Source organism: Periplaneta americana, chromosome 6 (assembly GCF_040183065.1).
Source record: "Periplaneta americana isolate PAMFEO1 chromosome 6, P.americana_PAMFEO1_priV1, whole genome shotgun sequence".
Taxonomy (NCBI): Eukaryota; Metazoa; Arthropoda; class Insecta; order Blattodea; family Blattidae; genus Periplaneta; species Periplaneta americana.
In genome coordinates this window covers 181756078-181781979 of record NC_091122.1, presented here as the reverse complement: position 1 = coordinate 181781979, position 25902 = coordinate 181756078, and the positions used below count along the sequence as shown (strand labels likewise).

Sequence of the window (25902 nt, the reverse complement as noted above, 5' to 3'; positions counted from 1 at the left end):
ATTTTTGCATATTTACAAATTATTAGCAAAACTGAAGATTTTTATTATATATTTTTACCAAATTCAACTCTTCAATTTGGACTACAGTTCACATTTTGGATATTTCCCAATTATTAGCAAAACTGAAGATTTTTTTTTTATTTTATATTTTTACAAAATTTGTATCTTCAATTTTGACTGCAGTTGACATTTTTGCATATTTATAAATTTTTAGCAAAATTAAAGATTTTTATTATGTATTTTTACAAAATTTGGCTCTTCAATTTAAACTACAGTTGACATTTTTGCATATTTCTGTCTACTATAATGATGGAAATATGCAAAATTGTCAACTGTAGTTTAAATTGAAAAGTCAAATTTTGTAAACAGAATTATCATAAAAATCGTCAATTTTGATAATAATTTGTCCACGTCTGTACATGAAACATCATTCTCTTCATTTTATTTCCTTCCACATAATATGTCCATAACTTTCAACTGTTAATTTAGTAATGTCACAATATATAACCGTTGTTAATTTCACTCTATAGATGATTTTACAGTAAGAAAAAAGCATTGAGCATACGGGCTATTCCATCAAATGATCAGTTGCCATAGAAACGCCTACCTACCACATAGCTTGTACAATGTACTAGGCAAGGCCCATAAAACCAATGCTTTTTTCTTAACGTGGAATGCTCTGACAATGGTCAGCTTTTAAGAACCATGTCAGATATAATTTAATTAAAATATTTTAACAGGAGTAAATACAAACAGAAAGCAATCATTCAGGTGGAAATTCTATTATCGTCACTCCTCTTTAACACTGGAAATATATTTTAGATCACAACTTGTAGCCCACACAAGTATCCAAGTGAGAAAATCCAATTACCTATCCAATTTTATGACACAAAACAAAAGACTCTATTTAATACTATGGTTGTGATTCCTAAAATTTTTATCTGTGAAGTTCAATTGTTTCATAAGACAAATAACCATTGCTGACGTCAATAAAACTTAATTTTAACGTAAGTAAAACGTTATATGATCCTGCAATGCTCAGTTATAAAAACCGAGCATTATTCTATGAATTGCCAATATTCCATCGTATACAGTATGTAGATGCATTTGTTCTTTAGATCTTTAAATACCCCAAGTAAACAATGACAAAGGGTTGTTTACCATTAGTTTAGGGATTACCCCTGGTCACATATAATAGATTGATCGGCGTAATGCGCTTTCAAGACAACTTTTATCAATTTTATTATACTGCCATCTAGAAACAGAAAAAGGAGCCACGTTATATCCCTGATGGAATAATAGCTTGGAATTGTATTTCCATCTAGCAGTCGTTACGAAAAAATTCATTTTCGACAGTGGCGTTATTTGATAACATGGGAATGGCCAATCTGATATATGTGTGATCAGAGATGTAACAACACTTGGTATAGCTTGTGGGCCATTCAGAAAGCCGATGACTACAAAATGCAATTTACCTCAATGATTCTGCAATGTACAGTTACAAAAACGGAGTATTATTCTATGAATTGACAATATTCTATCGTAATTTTGTTTTGTAAAAGGCAAATCTTCATTAAATAAGTTGTTTACAACACACAAGTGTATTAATTATATACAGGGCGAACAGTAAGTATGGAATATTGTTAATAATTTCTTAAATTTTAATTTTACAAAAAAAGAAAATTTTATACAAAAGCTGTTGGAGATTAATCATACAGTATCATACCATTGGTCCAAAAAGTTATTCAGGTATACAGGGTGTGAAAGTAAACTTTACTTTTTTAAATATCACTCTATATTAAAATTTCATGTCCTTTATTAAACTTATTTCATGGACTTCAAACTTGAGACAAATAAGTATGTAAAATCATGTTGAGTAGGCCATACAACTAAACAAAACACTATTACTAACCAAACGGGCGGCCGGGTAGCTCAGTTGGTAGAGCAGCTGGCTACGGACTGGAAGGTCCGGGGTTCGATCCCAGGTGGTGACAGGATTTTTTCTCGTTGCCAAACTTTCAGAACGGCCCCAAGGTTCACCCGGGTCTTTCCCGGGGGTAAAAGGCGGTCAGAGCGTGGTGCCGACCACACCACCTCATTCTAGTGCCGAGGTCATGGAAAGCATGGGGCTCTACCTCCATGCCCCCCAAGTGCCTTCATGGCATGTTACGGGGATACCTTTACCTTTACCTTTTACTAACCAAACTTTATCACAGATGGTCAAATTGAGAACCATTCAAAACTAAAAATATCCCAGCCTATCAAGGAAATACTCTTCCTCACAGTTACATGACTGATCTATTCCATCTCGTATCTAAAATGGATTGTTTTCGTGATAGAATGGGATATTGTTTAGCTGTGAATATGTAAATTTAGTACAGGGTGCCAGTTCAAAAAATAAACTTTATTGTCACACCCTGTATATCTGAATAACTTTTTTGGACTAATGGTAAGATATTGTACAGTTAATCTCCTCCAACAGATTTTGTATAAAACTTTTTTTTTGTAAAATTAAAATTTAAGAAGTTAGTAGCAATATTCCATACTTATTAATCACCCTATATACATTCCTCTCAATAATAATCACATTCGATTTTCAAACTCGTCAGAGCCAATATGAGAAATACGCAGTAAACAATCACATATATAAAACAGCGTCATTAGTTTATATTTATTTATAAAGGATTAGGCTATTTACAAAGTGGTGATAGGCTATTTCTTACTTCCTTCTCAGACAGTTGGTAACTCTCTGGTTGTTACACAATGTAAGAGTTCCATTTAGTGCTGTAAAGACAAACACTTCAGTTTTCAATTCAAATGGAATATAATCACTTGAACGAGTCCATTTCGTTAAGGTTACCTACAAGGATATATCGATAACATCTTCCTCTTCTGCGTCACTCAACTCTTCGTTGGTAATATCACATACACACTACACACCTTGCTTTTAGTCTGTAGTTTATTGGCCAGAGGTCCAGTTTGTGACAAATTAGATATCATATAATTAGAAACATTATAGAGAACATTGTATTCACAGTCACTTTGGATTTAAAAATGGAAGTGCAGTCATTATACAGTGTGTCCCGCTGAAAACTGGTCCCGGACTTCCACGATTCATTTCTAGAAGAGGGGCTATTGTCAGTGGAACACTGTCTAAATTAGGCCTTTTAAAATTGAAGTACAAGAATTTTTTTGCATGATGTTGAATCATCTACAGTATACCACTGCAAATTATAACCTAAATTTCATAAAGGAATTCGTCCTGTTAAATAAATACACAATATTAGGCTTATGTCTCACAAAATTTATTAACAATTCGTAATGTATGTAGGATAGCAGGTGTTCGATGACAGTGACATCATAAAGTAAGTCCTTAAGATAAAAGAAACAAAATTGTTCTTTGACAGTTTGCGTTATCTTTTTTCATTTTGTCGGAAATCGACATTGTTTGTAGAAAAAAATTGCAACACAGCAGTAAATTCAATAGCACTTGCATTCCTTCTCCGCAGGAGTGAGGGAAATTATGAAAACTTACACTGCTTGCTGCACTCTCTGCTATGCAAAACCCTCCACGACCTATGTCCTGCGGTACTCAAGCCCAGTGATGTCAGATGGAGGGAAAATTCCCACTCTGAGGGAAAAATTAATGCCTTGAACGAAAGGGGAAAAATTAGTGTCAAAGAGGGATTTTTTTTTTACACTTTTGGCAACTTTTTCAGTTTCATTTAGAATTATTTCATTTATTGTTATTGTTTAACATCTTCGAACTAGATTACTGAATTAATATGAGTACTGAATATTGTGGGACTTTGCCGAATGCTTGTTGGAGTGAGTTAAGGCCCATTCACAATTAAACATAACGTAAGCGTTAACTTAAGAACGTAAATGTTACCGTAAAATAAAAAATTCATACCGTCATTCACGGTGGGAACAGAAACATAACCGCAAAGATACTTGGTAACCATGGAAACATAACAACGACGTCATTCCATCATATTATGTTGTATACTTCAGCGCTGTACGATTGTGTATTGTTTACAAATCACGTAAACATAAACATTTTAAGACTGTAGTTTGAAAACTTTCATGTTAACGTCTAACGGCAATGTTAATGTCAGTGTTTATGTGAATCATTGTGAATGATCCCATTTAGTAACCTGACCGCAAACTTCTGTGTTTATGTTACGGTTATATTTAATTTTCATTGTGAATGGGCCTTAAGAATGTAAACGCTATCGTAAAATCAAAAAGTCATAACATCAATCACGATGGGAACATAAATAATATAACTGCAAATTTACTTGGTAACCATGGAAACATAGCGACATAATTTCATTATATTATCCTGTTGTATACTTCGGCGCCTTACGATTGTGTGTTTACTAATCACGTAAGCCTAAACATGAAAGTTTGAAACACAGACTTTGGGTCTTCTTTATTATGTCCACAATTGTAATATCCATTTTATTATGTCCATTACATAAAAGTCCATTACACTATGTCCATAAATATATGTCCAATGAAGTATATGTCCACTTTATTTTAGTCCAATTGCACAAATTTTACGTCCACTACATGATTGTACAATACATTATGTCCATCTACAAATTTACTTCAATTCCCTACTCAATCTCTTCTGCCTATTCATCTTCACACAGCTTCAGATGATAACTGATAGCTTTAAGGTAAATTCTGGTGTGTACTTCTTCGTTGTAGTGGTTGTAATTCCGAACAATCTTAAATTTTGTAGGTACGGTTTTTTAATAGGGTGTCGCACATTCAAATGCCTGCCAAACAATTGGATTATTATAATTTCAATATTCATTTGGTTTTTCTTGATAAATTCCATGAATTTCCAGACCGACGTGTGATGTGTGACGATGTGTTTCTGAAAGCGGTTGTGCCAGCCCTCGACTATGTTAGTTGTTCGATGTTGTCCTGCCAGAACCTGATTATAAGTGTTCACTATTTCAGGTGCGAATCTAGGTGGCATTGCTCTTCTTCTTCCTCGAGCAGGTGTTCCTCGGATGTAAGTTCTTTCCGTGGACAATGCTAAATCCATTATATCAGGCTCAATATTATCTATAAGGCTATCAAAAACAGCCTGAACATCTTCCAGTGGTACAAAAGAAATTGACATGAAAGTGGATTTAAATAAAAGTAGACGTAACAGTCATGGGCCCAAAAAAAAATGGACGCACATAAAATGTGGACATAAATGAAAGTGGACAAAAATATTAGAGGACATAAGTCATATGTACATGCTTTCAATGGACTTAACGTCTTGGAAGCGAAAGTTTGTAGTTTGCAAACTTTCATGTTAACGACTGACGGTAATGTTAGTGTCAGTGTTTATGTGAATCATTGTGAATGATCCCATTTGGTAACCTGACCGCAAACTTCTGTGTTTATGTTACGTTTATGTTTAATTTTCATTGTGAATGGGAATTTAGTCGAAAGGAAGAGAAATAGCAGTGAGCACAATGTTTATATAATTTTTTCACACAGTGATTGCATGGCACAATCCTTAGAGGTAGGCAGTTCAGACGTTCATTTTTATTACAGATAATGACATGAATTGTATTTGTTGTTTATTTATTTGTTTATTTTAGTAGGTTATTTTACGACGCTTTATCAACATCTTAGGTTATTTAGCGTCTGAATGAGATGAAGGTGATAATTCCGGTGAAATGAATCCGGGGTCCAGCAGAGATAGTTACCCAGCATTTGCTCGTAATGGATTGAGGGAAACCCCCGGAAAAAACCTCAACCAGGTAACTTGCCTCGACCGGGAATCGAACCCAGGCCACCTGGTTTCGCGCCCAGACGTGGTAACCGTTACTCCACAGGTGTGGACGAATTCGTGGTATGTACCCTTTTTAAGGAGAACGATTTATAAGAAACTGCCATCTTGTTTTACAATATTCTGTTTACAATCTTTAGGTATTTCAATATTTGAGTGTGGTAGCCCTGTTTATTTGAAATAAGTGCATCAATCCTCATCTTAATTACACATTTTGTTTTTCTCATTTTGTGTGTGTGAAGGAATAATGACTAATGTTAGCTCAGGACCACCATTACAAGTATCCAGATTTAGTGGAAATAAAACAGTAAATAAAAATGTGAGGGGAAACACCTGTCTACATCTACAGCTCTGGTAAATTAAATACTAAAAAAGCATATTTTCTGCAGCTGTCAAAGACTGCTGTTCGAAACACTGCTGGAAAAGTGTGTAGATGAAGAATAACCGTGTGATTCGTATTGGTCATTTTATGGGGCCTGAACCAAAGAAGTGTAAGATGCTTGTCTATCAAACTGTACGATGAAGCTACCAACACCTTCAGCCACCTTATTGAATGGCTATGTAAAAGTGTAATTAAGTTCTTGACTCCAAATTATAAAGCTGATGCAATTTTCACGAAAGGTTAAGATTTTTGAAAAGAAATAAACAGTTTCAGCGCATAAATTTCCAATTATTATCTAAATGTATTCAGTAATTCTCCGTCTAAACAGTTACGAAATGTAATACTGCAAGAATAACAATGCGTGATTTCTATGTTAGCATTTCAGTTCATCCAATGTGACTGTGTTACAAGACTTCAACGTCATATTATTGTGCGCCTTATATTGTACCCAACACCCTGAATTATACAATTAAGGCTGGTTCACAATAAACCGGAAACGAGAATCGGAACGAAAACGAAAACGGTAAAATTGTTAAAATGTGTACATTTAAATGTGAGCATTCATAATTAACGAAAAGCTTGCCGGAGCCCGGGATCGGGAACGGAGAGTTGGCCAAGTTTCAACTTTGGCGTTCACGTTTCCGATCACAGCCCACTAGATGCATTCTATTGCCATCTAAAAGCTATTTTGTCGTCGTATATTTTGTAGCAAGAAGACCGTGACATAACCTATGCATTATTTTGTTCTGTGCTGTGCATCATGGGGCAAGTTTTATTTGATGAGATTCTAATATTGAGTGTTGGGGAAAATCCTCACATTTACGATAAGCGGCGCGCCTCGTATAAAGATGAGAAATAGCTGCATCTTTGAACACCGATCGTAAGTGAATCATATTTTATTACTGTATTGGTTGTATACACTACATATTCATGCTTCAATTCAATAACTACTGTTGTGTTCATTTTTGTTCTATTACAAATGTTTCTTCTCTAATTATTTTACGTTATGGTAGACTTAAAATAGGTTGTGATAATAAAGATGCATGGGCATATTTATAGTACCGTTGAAATTTCGAAGTTGGTTAACCTGTGTTTATGTTGGCTGCCTTGTACTCATGAGAGAACGCCATTAGTCAATTATACACAAATAACATCAGAATTCGTAATATCGACTTTACATATCGTTATTGACATGCATATCGATATGCATAGTAGTCTACGTTCTCGGTTTATTGTGAATAAAAAATTTTCATATTCACGTTCTCTGCTTCTCGTTTTCACTCTGGTTCTCGTTCCCGGTTTATTGTGAACCAGCCTTTAACACTTGGACAGCAAAATTCATTAAATCTTCAGAACTTATTTCAAATACAAAAGACATTGCGTCCACTGTAATAACATATTACAACATTTCAAATTAAAGTAACGTGAAAATAGTAATGGCGATTGGTAACTACATTCGAGAGTAGGTCTACTTATTTGTATAAAACTTAGCTATAATGTTAAAGTACATTTATTAAAATAGGATACATTAAAAAGAAATAAACATGTCCCTCGCATGTAGAGTCAATTTCGTAGACGTACGGCATGTTACACACTTATTCCAGGTAGTACATATATAGAGTGTCTCAGAAACGTCGTCCATTTCTCCAAGTTGGACTGTAGTTTACTCGGTTGGCTCACGTGTCATGTTGGATGCACTTTGAAGGGGTAACAAGGGTGTTGAAAGTAATATTCAATTAAGCTGTATTTTATTTTTAGTATTGAGAGTTTTAAACCAATATGTTTATCCATCCCCGATGGTTGATATGGACGATGTTTCTGGGACACTCTGTATACTGCTCACAGACACTAAATAGTGTAGTTAGTGTAAGCGAGTGTTTGTATTAACAACAACAGCTTCTGTGGAGTGTGTGGCTGATTTAATTAATTCAGCGTGTGATAAACGTGGAAATATTGAACATTTTGTGAAATGTAGATGTGACTGTAACATGGTCTGGAAACGCAACAATAAATTTGCGACGATGAAATCGTGGATCGTAATGTAGTGTCTGGTGTTACACGTTTGGCGGAGAGAAGAGTGTATCTAGATGCTGCAGTTATCACCAGAATTGGGGTTTTTAGGCTCTAAAAATTAGAATTTAGGTGCCAATAATAGGCTTAATGAAACTATGAATTAAAATAAGCTCTAAAAATCATACCTAAAATGACCTTTCACCACATCTTAACCAAAATTGATAATATCTTTTATACTTATTAATTAAATATTGAGCGTCATATACATGTCTTGTCCTTCAGAAGTTTCCTTAAACAACAGTGTACTTCCCAAGGTGTTTGTTAAGTGTGTAAGGATATAGGCCCTACTAAAATGGACTGGAACTACGCAATGACGATGAAAAACTGAAGGATTAGTTAATTCCCTAAATTTACATTAACATTCATTCATTCATTCAACCACATATACTTTTCATAATTTCACTTGCAATACACAACCAGTAACTTCGCCAAATGTTAGAGAGATTTCTTGTCTATTAACACAAACTTGTAGGCAGAAAAATAACGCTTAAAATCCACTGATATCGTGGAAACATATTTCAGTTTTGGAATTATATGTAGCTACTGGAAAATCACATTTTCCCATTCTATTACACTTCTCCGAGAAAACATTCGCTATTGCATTGAGATCTTTAAGCCTTGGAATCTTTTGGAGAAAATTTTCCAAAATTCACGTACCTACTTTTTCTCCACCTGCTTTGGATCCTAAACTAAGTTTCTCCCTACCAGAAGCTAAAACGTGAAGTTTCTTATTAAATTGAGTTCCCTGCAATCACAGCAACCAAATATGGCAAATATGGCCTAATATAAGGCATCTCGATGTGATCCTTAATAAGATTCGTAAAAAGATGCCTCGTCTTCCAAAGAGGAAATGCCTACCATTTCATAAAGACGAAACGATTTGATTTTCATATTTACAAAGAAAGGAAACATTGAAAATGCGTTATCAATATTTTAAAATAAAATACAGTAGGCTAAAACTTAAAATTAGGCATTTTTACCCATATTAAATAAGCACTATTACTTATAATACTCCATGGGAAGTGTTAATACAACTTAATATGAGTGTATCTCTTCAGAAACAAAAATGTTTTATACGTAAAAAATCCGATATCTACTTATCGCAACTGAAGTAAAAAATGGAATGCCGATCCGAAAAAAAAAATGTCGCTCTTTATTACCTTCTAGCACAATTTTTAAATTCAGAATACATTCTGAGGCCTTTACTTAGGCGGTGAAGTTATTGATATAAGATCTCTGTATTAAAAATAATAATGTATTTACAATTTTTTATTTCAGTGAGGCACGTGGCAATACATTGGAGAAATTAGCTTCACGCTATGATTTCTTTTCTTTACGCAAAGGTGGGCACGTTGAGGTCTAATGTGATAAAAGCTCTAATCCTGGAACGTATTTACAGATTACTGAAAAATAAATAGTAACCGTTCTTATAATACAGTGCTATTTTTCTCCCAAACTGAACACTGTATCATTTATATCTTCAAAACAATACATTATCAACATAAAAATTCAACAATGTTCCCCAAGAATGACATTTTGGATGATAGAGGTGGATATGAATGGAGTGACAAATGTTATATATTACCACAGTAGCTTAGTCCACGAAATTGACTCTGCTGCTATTATGCTGGACAGCATAGATGTACAGATATTGCTATTTTAGATATGTTACTGGTTCTAACTCGAAACCTTGTAAAAGATGTCATTAAATACCCTGTGTTTTTCTAGGTATATGACATAGGTTTCTTATGGGAATGTTAAATCCCTATGTATAAAAACAATGAAGAAATTACTTCAGTGGGCCATGTTTAGGAATTAGCAGGCTTTGGCAATTTGTAAAACACAAGAACATCAGGCTTTGACTTAGCAATCATAAATGATGTTCTCTTGTTTTACAAACTGTCAAAGCCTGCTAATTTCTAAACATGGTCCAATGATTACGTTATTTCTTCATTGTTTTTATACATAAGTTTCTTATGGCAATGTGAAAGCCCTATGTCCCATATCCAGAAAAACACACAGTAGATAAATCCAGAGATTATGAGATACACAATACGGGAAGAAAGTTGTACTAATAACAGAATTCGCTTATATATTTCCTTATATCTGGAAACCTGTCAGTAAATGTTAAATTACTATGTACATTACAAAAAAGAAACAGCTTCAGATTCCAATTTCATTTCTCGCTTGTTGAGGCAAGATGTACGAATATGGCATCTACGTTTGGGTCATATCTACACTGTTAAATTAACTGCAAATTTAAAATTATATTAGGACTTATTGCAACTTTATTTCCAACACTAAACTGTAGATATGTATAAACTGGGTAATGATTTTTTCCATTGGAAATATCAAATAAATAAAGTCCAGATTATTCTGCTGGAAAAATTTCACATCTGTCTAATAAATATAAATTCTTAAATAGTACCCAATTTCTGCAGATATGTATCGTACATATCACTTTCGTAAGTCTTTTGTATGCATATTATAATCTTACGTATAGTTACCATGGATATGATATTCTCACACAACCGATTCAAGTACTGAATTTGTAAAATACATTTCTCCAGAGATGTTATTCTCCCAAACATTGTTGGCCGCTGTTTTGTCGCTACACTCCAGGCTGGAATTCACTGGATTGAAATTACTTGAAACCTCCATTCCAAATTACGACGCCAAATTTTTCCTTACAATTAAGAATTACTTACAGTTCTTTCTCAAAAAAATCTCCCACAGCCGTCTACTGGGTGTTCATTTCAAAGTGTGTCATGACGTCACTGTTGATGAGTCAGCGATTTGAAGGGAGTTTGAGCTTTTGTGTCAGAGAAGTTGCCTATTAATCAAGGCGTTCAATCTGAACTTGAGAACGTGTACGGTATAACTTGAACGTCGTAGCAACAGATGGCGGTCTGTACGGTCTGTGTGCTACCATAACCTCTTTCGAACTGTGTTTTGTGCGAGCAAGTCGTACGCAGGAATTTGTTATCATGTTGCCGTACGCAACATTCCACAACACAAATCAAATGCTCCGTGTCCATGTTGACCGTCGAAGTTAATGTCAACAATGTACGTAAGTAATCGTCTTAACCCTCTCCCCATATCCCGACAGTAAGAAAAAACTCACCTCAGTACATGTTTCGAAACAGTTCACATTCCTGCCACTACCGGCGTTACCGTACTTATCGGTAAGTACTCTTCTGAATGAACGCCGTACTTGCTAGGCAACTTCTGTGGCAGATAAGTAATACACCTCTGCGGAAGTGTAGGAAGATTGAATTCTCTAGGCTCATCGGCTAGCCACGTGACGGCATACAGCGAGCCATGACACACTTTGAGCTGAACACCCAGTATATCTGTATTAAAACCGGTACAACACTAAATTGTTTCATCAGTGACCTTCATGTTAGATTGGATGAATTTATATGGGGATGAATAGAGCCAGAAATGGTAATTCACAGTCATGTTTATAAAAAAAATGTTTGAGCAAATTCAGGACAGAGTGGCGATTGTAACAGCTCGGGCTTAAAGTGTCATGAAGTGTCAAACGAAACGAATCTCTTGTGTGGTGTGACTCAGATAAGTTTAAGGTCAGATGTTCAAGGACCAAAAACTATTGCAGGAAATAGTTAGGGAATTCTATTATATTATTGTTACTATATCTCAACATTTTCAGCTTAGGTCTAATATTTTGCTTTCTGAGACCATGATATTCTTTTTAACAGTTCTTCAGGCCCAGAGATTCTAAAGCAAAGATATTGACATGGATGTCCACCAAGGTTCTTAAGATATTGATATGTTGTCTAAGACAGAGGTGGGAAAGAAGTCACTGAAAAATTATTTCAGAATAGTTTCGAAGAAAGATCAGTTCCGGAAAAGAACAGATGATCAGAACATGTTCCGGATAAAAGATGTTTCAAACAGGCAAGAAACTAATTTACAGAGCATCTACAAATCCAACAGATGTTTTATTTCTTTTTTAACAGTGTTGCCAAGCCAAAAACAATGCATGTTACTGTGGTAGAAAATAAAGAAGAATTACAAACGTATAGAACATGTTGGGTAGACGCAGCGATCGAATGTGAATTTATTTATTTTTCATGATGTCCTTGAGTAGCAAAATCATAATAAAAAGCGCAAAGTACTTTATAGGTTATGTTTTGTTATAAATACTGGCATGAATGTTCACCAAGGTTCTTAAGATATTGATATGTTGCTTAAGACAGAGGTGGGAAAGAAATAACTGAAAAATTATTTCAGAATAGTTTCGAAGAAAGATCAGTTCCGGAAAAGAACATGATCAGAACATGTTCCGGATAAAAGGCGTTTCAAACAGGCAAGAAACTAATTTACAGAGCATCTACAAATCCAACAGATGTTTTCTTTCTTTTTTAACAATGTTATCAAACCAAAAACAATGCATGTTACATTGGCAGAAATAAGACAAGAACTACAAACATATATAACATGGATAGACGCCGCTTTCGAATGTGAATTTATTTATTTTTTGATGATGTTCTTGAGTAGCAAAATCATAATAATAAGCGCAAAGTACTTTATAGGTTATGTTTGGTTATTAATACTGACATGAATGTCCACCAAGGTTCTTAAGATATTGATATGTTGTTTAAGACAGAAGTGGGAAAGAAGTAACTGAACAATTCTTTCGGAATAGCTTCGAAGAAAAGATCAGTTCCGGAAAAGAACAGATGATCAGAACATGTTCCGATAACAGATGTTCCAAACAGGCAGGAAACTGATTTACAGAGCATCTAAAAATCCAACAGATGTTTTCTTTCTTTTTTAACAATGTTACCAAACCAAAAACAATGCAAGTTACAATGGCAGAAAATAAGACAAGGACGAAAAACATATAAAACATGTTGGGTAGAACCGGGTTCGGATGTGAATTTATTTATTTTTCATTATGTTCTTCACTAGCATAAGCATAATAAAAACTGCGAAGTACTTTATAGGTTATATTTGGTTATTAATACCAATGTACAAATTTAGAAATTTATTTGCTATGTTACCGAATTTCGGTACCCTACGAATCAAGAGTCCACTTTTCTTTGCTAACTCACAGAACAGATGATTTACGTTTACAAAATACACGAGACAAACATTTTTTGTTTCAAACAGAACTTTCAACACGATGAACTACTAATTTTCGCTCTCTAGCTGTAAAAACAGCTAATTACGAAGTACATTATGTCAAGCAGTATCCAAGAACTACAGGATCAGTTTGGACAAGAAGTCAAATCGAAGACGTCATAAAACAACATACGAGAAGAAACAACCAACATTCCGAAAGCAGAGCTGCAACGTGGGAATCAAAATATGTTTAGATGCTACAATGCCTGTCTTGCAGAAAATCGAAAAGACTTTCAACATGTCTTTGAAAAAGTAAGCAATTTTTACAACATTTCAAATAATTGCTAATAACTGTCTGTTTTATGGTCTGTCTCCCGTGTTCTTGACTTGTAACCGACCGCTCAGCTTTCCGTGTGTGGGGAGCTGCGCTATTGAATGCCGCATATACTCAGCGAGCGGGCCCTAGTAAAATAAATGCACTGTATTACGTAGTATGACAAATTAAAACGGTAATGTGTCTGGGTGAGTCACTGAAAAGGATACAGGGAGTACAGCATTTACTTTTATGGCCTCGGAAATAGAAAACAGAGATTCGATTAATATCACACTAAGACCGCCTTTATGGCTCAGAAAAGACCCGTAACAACTAATCAGCCGCCTTGCAAGTTCGATATGAAAAGTCACTCTTCATCCGAGTGAAAATTCAGATTTTTCAATTAGTTGCTCTACCTAACAATCAATTGGCCTCCATGACAAAAACCTGTACCGACAATGCAACTTTCCTGCTAGAATATTTTTCCCAGTTCACATTTTAAAATGTCCATTGTGTGGGATGAAACATTTTATTAAATTTTGAACGTAAGGAAATAGAAGAATTTATCATACGGTTCTTAAGTTAGTATTAAAGAATTCGTGGAATTTATGTGCAATATTTGAAAATACATTAGATTTTTTTTAAAGAATTCACATTTGATTCATAGTATTGGAGAATTCAAGGGATTTAACGTACAATTGGCCAATTAACGAGATTTGGCGAGCGATATTGGACAATTCGTGAGATATGATATCAGCATTGAAGAATTCGCGAGATTTCATGAGCAGAATTAGCCAATTTTCGGAATGTAATGTAGAGTATTAGTGAATGCACACAATTTCAGGTATAATAGCTACATGCATTTGAGAATTCAAGGGATTTAGTGTGTAAAATTGACGAATTCACAAATATGACAAGCAGTATTGAAGAATTCGCGAGATTGTCTGTGCAAAATTGGCCAATTTGCGAAATTTGATACGGAGTATTTGTAAATGGGCAGAATTTGATGTACGATATTAGAGAATTCATAGAATTTAATGTTAAACATTTGGAAATAATAATAATAATAATAATAATAATAATAATAATAATAATAATAATAATAATAATAATACACTTTGCCAGAAAATTAAATATTATTCTGTCACCCTAATATGAAAATTATTAAATTAATACGTCCATGCAGGATAAGTACAAACCTTGTAGCTACCTGAGTTTGATAGAATCAATCTTGTAATATTACACACATTGAAGCGATCTTCTAATACTCACGAAATTAGTCTCTGATACAGAATACTCATTTCACACAATTTTGAGCGCTACTGGCAAAACTGGCGTCAAATAACTCGGAAATCCATCGATATGTTATGCTTCTTAGGGATGAAAATTTATAACAGACTATAAATAGCTGTGACTAGAAAAGAATCATTTTAATTGTTGTGTTAAACACAATATTTCGGAGACTGGGCCCGTGTTCATCAGGTCAGGGTGAAGGATTCAATCTGAAGACAATCGAACAGCTCCTGTTTTTCCACGAAAGATCGCGGATCAAACGCTTTTCTTCAGAAGAATGAAGAAACGGAAAATGTCTTTCAAATCAGTATGCACAATATAAATGTGATACAAACTATAAGATAAAATGTTACACTTGATATTGAATGTGAAATATCCTTACTATATGTAAAGAGACAGAATATCTGCCAAACCAATAATTACCTAGACAGCTATACAGGGCTTTCATTTCAAAACTTCGCAGTCTAAATAACCAATTATTTAAATTGAATTCAATTTAAACAAAAAACACGTCAATTTAGATATTAAAAGGAAGTCTAAAACCAGGCTTAGGGGAGAGTTGGGTAGTATCGGACATCGGGTAATATCGGACAGTGAGTTTCTTTCATCTACAACCAGATGATAGTACCTGAATTACGTGGTTACGTTTCTGTGATGTCGCATACAATTACGTAACCACGTCATTCAGGTACTACCATCTATGGTAGATAAAAGAAACGCACTGCCCGATATTACCCGATGTCCGATACTACCCAACTCTCCCCTAATTGCACTTTAGATTTCACCCCCACCCCCAGCCACCCCACTTTGAAACTTCAAATGGCACCCCTATTTTTTATACTTAAATATGAAAGAGCATTCAATTGTTTATACACCTCATTCATTTGTTTCCGCATCTTTTGTTTTCTATCGTCGCCTGGCAACCTGTATTTTTGTTATTATCAGTTTATTTTGTGCAATATCTTAAATTTAATCAATAAGGATGATTTATGTTCTCTCTTGAAGGGTATACACCATTTTAAAATAATTTAATATACAAACACAACTATTACATGAAATGCTCAATAAGTTTCTGTAGCTTTATTCTCTTCAGCTCTAATCAACAACAACAACAATCCAGGTTGCCAGGCGACGATAGAAAACAAAAGATGCGAAAACAAATGAATGAGGTGTATAAACAATTGAATGCTTTTTCATATTCAAGTATAAAAATTTGAAATTTCAAATTGGGGCAGGCAGAGGGTGGGGTGAAATATAAAATGTAATTAAGCCTGGTTTCAGACTTCCCCCTCAATATCTAAATTGACGTGTTTTTTGTTTAAATTGAATTCAATTTAAATAATTAGTTATTTAGACTGCGACGTTTTGAAATGAAAGCCCTGTATATCCTACAATCTTGTAGAAATAATCTCTTTATCAGTAGGTCTACATTAACTTCAACCCCACATTACTTCGAAAAACAAGTTGTCATACAAGGTGTGCCAAAGAAATAGGAGATTTTAATTTTTTTGTAGGTAGTACATGGATTATTTTAGTAGGCTTAGATTCATTGTCATTGTTTAGTCTGATTGCTGCAACTTATTAAACATGGAGCATTGGACTGGTAAGCAACGAGGATTTGATGTAAAATCTTATTATCTGAATGGTCAATGCACAGAAGCTACTCGTAGGAGGTTTCGCCGCCACTTTCACTCAGTAGTCAAGATCACAATATGCCATCTTCACATGCGATTAAAACCTGGGTTCATAATTTAGAAGAAACAGGTCATATTTCTGTTAATTCTGCTCATTAAGTGATAATGATTAAAAAATTTTAAGTGGCCAATTGAGAAGAAGAAATTTTCGTATCAATAGATCAACTTGGTTTCAGCAAGACGGTGCAACAGCACATACTGCAGCCATATCTATGACGGAAATGCAAAATTTGTTTGATCATATCGAGAAATGGAAACATTCCTGACCTGCACGTTCCCCAGATTTAAGTGCATGTGATTTATTTTATGGGGATATCTAAACGGTAAGGTATACGCACACAAACCGCGAAACATTGAACAACTAGAGACAGCAATTCGTGAAGAAATTTCAAACAACACAGTCGAAATGTTGCAAAGTGTAATGAGAAACTTCAAAGAGCGATTACAAGAATGTATGCACGTTGGTAGAGGACATTTGAATGATGTCATTTTCAAGAAGTAGTTGTTACATGCAAAATGGCATACTATATTCTATATTTTCATATAATAAAAAGATATTGTAATTTAATACAATAATCTAAAGTTTAATTTCACAATTTAAAAATCTCCCGTTTCTTTGTCTCACCCTGTATAAATTATTTCAAAATTAGTTTGATTCGAAACACTACTTATGTTCTGAAAAGTAATAGATGTACGTTTCTACTGGTCTTCATTTGATTGTTTTGTTACGTCAGTGGAGTCTATGTTCCCTGGAAAGATATTCAACAGTCCTTAGCTTTTTTTCAACCCACTATGAACATTAGACATGTTACGTCACGTTTTTAACTCGCCAACTTTACTGTAAATTCCAGAAACAACAATTTAGAAAATTTTTAAAATATATTTTTATAAAAATTCTAGTACCCTTGTGTAAAATCCGTAACACCAACGCCATTTCACAAGTCTTAAAAAGGCCGTGAAATATTTCACTTAATTGCGTACCGTATTTCAGTAGAATATGATAGAGTTCCAGGAAACTATTTGAGAGTTATTCATGACTAGTAAATGTCACTTCACGAGATATTGGCTTTAATTTTACCATGGCAATATTAAGTATAAAATAAACTACATCTTAGAGATCATATCGATAAATGGAATGCAGAACAGTTTTCACATGTTATCTGGTTACCATGGCACATAACTTCCAATACGAATATTTCTTACTTAGGCTATAAGGATTTATCAATATATTAGACGCATTCTGCAATACGTATATTGTGTTTTTATTACATAACATACATTCAGTATCTCCTCTCGATGTGAGGTAGAGGAAATGAGGGGGTTTCCTTCACGACTGAAGATATTCGTTATGGTCACTTATAAAACTATATGAACTCCAATACGATCTCTTTTATCTCAAGGAAGGTCACTTTTATTTTGAAGTTTATAAATCTGAAATGACAAACTTACGATAAAAATTATCTCATATCAATTTAAAAAGTGTAAGTATTTAATTAATAATTTTAAATTTCAAACTGATAAATTTATTATAATAGATCTGTTGTGACGTATGAAAGTTTTATATAAAATATGAAAAACTTCTCTTATAAATATTTCGAAACTAAAACTGACATCCTTTTCTTTCTGCAGTTACGAAAGAAATGTTTTATAACCTCCCATACCTTACATTTGCCTATGTTATTTTCATCATTTCGGTTCTATATAAGTTAAAGATGTTTCGGGGGCTACAAGTGCTAATGTAATGCGTGACCAAAGTTATAAGTTTTAAGTTGATTCGAGTAACAAGTGAAAAGATTATTGTTTGCAAATTTAACAAATATTTGCTGCTCTTTTATACTAAGGAACTAAATACAAGCTTACATATTAGATATGTTCATAATTACAGAATTTCGAATTAACATAAATCTTTAATTGTCAACCATAATAATAAAACAAAACATTTTCAGAATAAATTAGTCAACATTCTCAATTACAAGAATTGAGGGTTAATCAAAATACCGAATCTGGTACTACAGAATATCTCAAACAAAATTGTTAGCGTTGCAAATATTCGCCAGAAATTATATTTAACCGAGACTAATTTCTTCAATTAGCACGAGACTGAATTAACAACATTTTCGAGTGACGATATTCCTTTGTCTAGACTTCAAATGTTAAAATTCAAATCTAAGAAATGTTAACGAAGACAGTACTCAAGAAAATCTTTAATCCATTTTACAATCCATCTGCTGTTTCTCTGAAATGGAAGCAAAATGACACGTCATCATTTACACACACGACGAATCTTTCGGTAACAAATTCAGATACTAACTGAAGAAATCACTTTACGATAACGTCACTTCAAAAACAGACACTGTTTCTTCAAGACGAAATAAGTTATCACTTGAAAGTGGAAAAAAAAATCAACATCTACTAATATTCACGAGAAAATGTACCGTTCGATATCCGGGAGGGGCACTCAGAAGACAGGTCCGCAGTGGGCGTACACTCTGGGGCAGTACTCTTGAGCGATGAGTCCGTAGGGCTGCCGGGAGCCCACCGTGACGTTCATGGTGACGCTGAACTTGTTCCACACGTGGATGGCCAGGCTGTTCTTCAGCCGGGCCATGGTCTTCGCGCTGGAGGACTCGTCGAAGTAGAGCTTCCACTGGCGCCACGGGATGGGGTAGAACGCGGATGGGGGCAGCACAGCGAACCCACGACACCTCTCCGGAGTCATGTCCCGCACCTGGAACACAAACGAAACCCAATCGAGTTAGACTACGGCGTAGGAACAAAGCAGGGTGTGTAAGAGGTATTGAGCAGAGAGAAACAGAGATACAGTGAAACGTGTTCAAGACGGAAGTGACATGGTCCTAATTTTTTTTTTCCGTTATGGACAGGTTTCCGTATTATTCAGGTGTTACATTAAAATGGAATATTTTATCATTCGTATCCATGAAAAACAACATAACGTGCCGCAAACTGCAAGAAGTACAAAATATTCCGTTTATTAGTAATCACGTTAAATTAGCTTTCTGTCGCTTATTCCGTTGGTGAATCATCTTGATTAAAATCTCTTTTTCTGTATAAATTTTATCGTAACTCATTCATCGTCATTAAACACTGCTAAAGTTCACTAATCTCATTCTATTTAATATCTAACACTATACTCTAATACTAGTAGTGAAAAGATTAAGGGTGCGAGTGTGAGTGGAAATCTAGGATGTGGAAGTGAAAGCGTGGGGGGGGGGAATAAAAGAGGAATAGAAGAAGAAGAAGAAGGAAATAGAAAGAAAGACAGAGATAGAAATAAAGCAGAGACAAGCAGTAAAGAAAGGTCAGAACCTGCGACATCTGAGGATATAGCAATGTTATTAGATACGATTAATAAATGTGGGGATATGATCAAAAAGTGCTAGTAAAGGGTAATTGTAATTGTAAATGATAGAGAAGTATAGGGGAGCGAGAAAGTGTATAAGCTGATGTGTAGAGAGAAATATAAGATTTATAGGAAGTGAGAGTATTGTGAAAGGTTTAGGTGTAAGTGGAATAGAGAGAAAGTTGAAAGTGAGCGCAAATATGAATGAGTGAAAAGTGAAAAAGGGTTAAAAGAAATGAACAAGTGACAGCATAAAATTAGTACTGACATTTGAACGTTGGAACAGTAAATGAATATAAGAGACAGATAGGAGAAAAGGTCAAAGAACAAGGAAGGCAAATAATTCAATATGATAATTTGTAGAGAATAAGTGAAATTGAAATCTTAGTGAATAGTAGTTAGAGGAAAAAGGGGGTTTGAAAGGCATATATAAATTTAGATATATTACGATTAATGATCAAATAGAGAATAGCAAACGAAATGTAGGAGAAATACTGAAAGGGAGATTGAACAAGTAATAATAAAAAAAAAGTAGAAGTTGTGTAGACATGTACTGCAAATATGTGTTAATGTAAGTGATAATGGTGGCACCGGATACAGAAATGTTAGGTACACCATTACATGTAAAGAAGTGCTGTGACCAAATATATCAAATCAAATATCAAATCAAATACTCTAATACTGTACTGCATATCACTGCACATTATTAATTACCGTGATTAGACTAGGAGCCATCTATTAGAAGCCTTGAATTTTGGTTTATGTAATTTCTTTCCCAGTTCAATAGCTTGCTTTGCAGAATAGATCCAGAAATTGGCTTGTTCTTTGAAAGGTCATGAAGAACACACTCCCACAACAGTTCATCTATTTCCACATAAACAGTTGCTTTCTAGTTTCTTTAAAGTCACCAATATTGGCCCAAGCCACTCACTCGTTATGATCTTTATCTTTAAAGTGTCACACCTGAGTTTTCCACAACTGAACTTCAATATTATTTCACATACACTTCGTTTCTAATTTTCCTTTAACTCGATAACGTTTACTTCATCACTTAATGTTAATGCCACATTTTACGCAACTTTTTTTACCAGGAAATCACTACACTTGCGCTCTGTCTAGCTACGACAATATATGTGTGTGAAGCATTGACAACCTTTGAAGGGACTCGTCTGCCTAGTCAACAGGTTAATACAATTTATGACCGACAGGCCAACACACCCTCTTACCCTCTAAAATTTTGCAAAGAAAACTTGTTTTTTTTTTTTTCTTAGTGACCTGTATATTTCGTATATTCCTTGAAATTACACGCTGTTTCAAAATATAGTTTACAATAAAGCAGTGGGCCCAAAATATTATTTCCGTTTTGAACAGTAGCAGGCAGTTTCCGTTTCCGCGTTGGACAGTTTCCGTTTTATTCAGGAAAAAATTACACATAATACATACGAATATCGCCGGGACCAATAAATTGTTCCGAAATAGACAGGATTCCGGATTATTCAGGTTCCGATTTGACCAGGTTTCACTGTATAATATTATAGCTTGACATGTCGCCATGGTAACAATGTTCCTGTGCTTCACTTTGGAAGAATAGACGAACCTTGAACACAAAATTCCGATTTTGTTTGTGTAAAATAACACGTTGAAACAGTCATTTTCCACTTCGCAAATGTGAAATAAGCAACAGTGACTCCGGTTTTCTTAGTAAAAATAACACGTTGAAGTCCACGCCTGTGGAATAACGCCTACCGCGTCTGGCCGCGAAACCAGGTGGCCCGGGTTCGATTTCCGGTCGGAGCAAGTTACCTGGTTGAGGTTTTTTCCGGGGGTTTCCCTCAACCCAATACAAGCAAATGCTGGGTAACTTTCGGTGCTGGACCCCGGACTCATTTCACCGGCATTATCACCTTCATATCATTCAGACGCTAAATAACTTGAGACGTTGATAAAGCGTCGTAAAATAACCTACTAAAATAAAAAAAAATAAAAAAACATGTTGAAAAAATCATTTTCCACTTCGCAAATGTGGTATAACCACCAGTGGCTGTAAAGTAACACTTGTGTACCGATGTTGAGTAATGGTTACCTTGCCTGACCTTGAAATGAACGGTTGAGCTTTTTTCCGGGGTTTTCCCCTCAACCAATATCGGCAAATGCTGCGTAACTTTCGGCGCTGGACCCTGACTCATTTCGCCAGCATTATCACCTTCACATCATTGCAGAAAATGATCAGGAACAGAAAAAGGAATTGGTTAGGTCACTGGCCTATTCAAAGATGCACTGGAAGGAATAGTGAACGGGAGAAGAGTTTGTGGTAGAAGAAGATATCAGATGATAGACGATATTAAGTACTTGTTAATATATAATGCCTTTTAATTACTCTAAAGAGCTGCATAATTATTTCATTAATAAATCATTTTTTAAGAAGATAGAATGTTATTAACAAAAAGGAAAGTACTCTCAAGCTCAAATGCTTGTACTTTCACGAAGCATGTTGTTGCCCTTGAAGGTACCCAACTGTAATACCTGGACTGGATGAATGAATCAACTATTGAATCAATCAATCAATCCATAAATGAGTGAATTAATGAATCGATGTATGAATGAATCAATGAGACGATAGATGAACGATGGATGAGTCGATGAATGATTGATTGATTGAATGTACCGAGAGAGGAAGAATTATCAATTAAGGGGTTAGGTATAGCTTACAGCAGTAAAATTTTTGGAAATATTAAACATTTTTTCCTCCATTACTGCATCTTGTACAATAATGAAAATTTGTATGTGTAAAAAACTGCCTTTCTGCTATATGGAAAAAATATTTTTACGATTTAAAAAAAAAAAAATTATTTATATTTATATATATTTTTTTTTCAAAATTCATGTTCTCTCTCTTTTATTTTATTGCTGAAACTCATGTTTACAATATCGTGCTCTTTGAACTACATTCCTTAATAAATAATAACTTATTTTTTTATTTTGTGTTAGAAGAAAATACTGATATTTGACCATTTTGTAAAATGAATTTATTTTTTATCAGACAATCTATCAGAGAAAAAGAAGTGATCTTGCATCATATTGTAGATATGACATGCATAAATACACACAAGAAATTTCATCACAGAATGATGGATATTTTTTTAGTTATGTGGGAAACGCTTCATTGCTGCATAGTGAACTGAATTAAAAAAAAATGTAAATAATTTTATGCTCGACCATGCCGAAATGTAGTAATTACACACCTGGTAGCAGTCCTTTAATGCATGTCATTAAAGTACACCTATTCATTAAAGTTCAGATTTTCGATTATTCTCGGATATGCAATCGAAAGACAACGAGGGAAACGTCACGGAGGCTGGAAATCCAATACTGTCGCAGAAGGTTATGTTCTGTTACTATAATAATTAGCGTTAATTGTAAAAAATATTCAAATAAATTCAATTTGTCATCTCGTTGTTCAATTCTAAATCAATTTCCAGGTTATATCAAAATTAGTTCATGTTACATTACATCAAGGTCAATGACATTATTGTTCCTCGGAAAAAATCAATACTTTCGCGTCTGCGCACATCTCACAATTTACGAGCTATGAACAAGGTCACTTCCGATCTTCAGTCAGATACAAATAAAATGAATACTTCTGATTAATTTCAAGTTAGAAATGTGGTTGAGCATAAAAAGTCGTATGAAACTTGCCTATAATGGTAATTAAGACGTTCGTATGAAAATTATGAAACTCGCTTGCGCTCGTTTCATAAACAAACATCCTCGTGTCTTAATTACTATCATTACAGGCTCGTTGCATAATGTACTATTTTTAAATCGTAAAAATATTTTTTGTATATAGCAGAAGAACAGAGTTTTACACATACTAATTTTCATTATTGTACAAGATACAGTATTGGAGGAAAAAAATGTTGAATATTTCCAAAAATTTTGCTGTTGTAAGCTGTACTTAACCCCTCAAATGGAGGCCTACACTATGGCATACGCGTCCTTGAAAGAACCCTTGTAACTCCTGCATGGCTCAATGTGGTCTGTCATTGCCGTCCACCCACAAAAAATGAGAAACAATTCGAATATTCGATAAACCGAACCTGAGACACTCAGCGAGATGGAAGAGCTTTGCATACTGACTACAGCGCCAGGCTTTCAATATCAATATACAATTTCTATTTTTCTTAACAGGTTGTGCACGAGCTAATGTGTACTTTTACGGATGGGACTACTTGTTGCAGTTGTACTGTTTACTATTCCGTGACAATTGAGATTCAATCCGGCATTCATCCTTATTTAACTGGAAATTAGTCACATTCAATGAAGGAACTCCACGGTGAAACGTCGACCAGATTGTTCGCCAGCGGAAAATTTCTACAGACTTTTTTTTTCCATTCGATCTGACCATACTTCCGCACTCTAACCTCAACTGAATTACAAGCATAACCAGCAATTGAAAGCAATACGCACGCTGTCAACATCAATCATTGGCTTCAGCGCTGTATGGTAGCAGCTGATGAGCCTCGTCGGTCTTATTAGCGATGTGTGTTGCGTGTTGCACGAGTGAAGGCGTCGTTCCCACACACAGACGATATTCCCTGTGCCAAGGGTTCAGTATTTCACGCCCTTTCATCACGCTTTCGTCCTACGTATTGAAATTGGAGGCCGAGACTCTAGATTTGTAGTGTGGAATCTTATCACTTGAGGTATAGATGGATCATTTATACAGATCGAATAAAAGAAGGAATGATTTACTAAATATTGGAAACCCTTAAATGTCTATAGTACCGCGTCAAAGAAACGTACATCAGAGTTCGTATAGGTCAGTTTGTGTCAGATGCGTTTCCAATTCACTGCGGGCTAAAGGAAGGAGATGCACTTACACCTTTACTTTTTAACTTTGCTCTAGAATATGCCATTAGAAAAGTCCAGGATAACAGAGGGCTTGGAATTGAACAGGTTACATCAGCTGCTTGTTTATGCGGATGACGTGAATATGTTAGGAGAAAATCCACAAACTATTAGGGAAAACACTGGAATTTTACTTGAAACAAGTAAAGATATAGGTTTGGAAGTAAATCCCGAAAAGACAAAGTATATGATTATGTCTCGTGACGAGAATATTGTACGAAATGGAAATATAAAAATTGGAAATTTATCCTTTGAAGAGGTGGAAAAATTCAATTATCTGGGAGCAATAGTAACAAATATAAATGATACTCGGGAGGAAATTAAACACAGAATAAATATGGAAAATACCTGTTATTATTCGGTTGAGAAGCTTTTATCATGCAGTCTGCTGTCAAAAAATTTGAAAGTCAGAATTTATTAAACAGTTATATTACCGGTTGTTCTTTATGGTTTTGAAACTTGGACTCTCACTTTGAGACAGGAACATAGGTTAAGGGTGTTTGAGAATAAGGTGCTTAGGAAAATATTTGGGGCTAAGAGGGATGAAGTTACAGGAGAATGGAGAAAGTTACACAACATAGAACTGCACGCATTGTATTCTTCATCTGCATAATTAGGAACATTAAATCGAGACGTTTGAGATGGGCCGGGCATGTAGCACGTAAGGGCGAATCTACAAATATAGAGTGTTAGTTGGAAGGCCGAAGGGCAAAAGACCTTTAGGGAGGCCGAGACGTAGATGGGAGGATAATGTTAAAATGAATTTAAGGGAGGTGGGATATGATGATAGAGACTGAATTAATTTTGCCCAGGATAGGGACCTATGGCGGGCTTATGTGAGGGCGGTAATGAACCTCCGGGTTCCTTAAAAGCCAGTAAGTAAGTAAGCAAGTAAGTAAGTAAGGAAGTAAGTAAGTAAGTAAGTATCGCGACAAAATCTGCTTACAAGCAAACATTCTGAAAGGGGCAGATAAAAAAAGTTAA

General features: G+C 34.8%; 1 protein-coding gene across 1 annotated transcript in view; it reads right to left on the bottom strand.

The window, feature by feature from the left end:
• Positions 1-2657: 2657 nt before the first annotated feature.
• The window catches only part of LOC138702101 (lactosylceramide 4-alpha-galactosyltransferase-like), a 177886-nt gene continuing 154641 nt past the window's right edge, over positions 2658-25902 (bottom strand). The window contains exon 3 of the mRNA XM_069829672.1: positions 2658-19377. Within this exon, the coding sequence (XP_069685773.1) occupies positions 19108-19377 (270 nt within the window). The 3' untranslated portion in view covers positions 2658-19107. The remainder of the gene's footprint in view (positions 19378-25902) is intronic.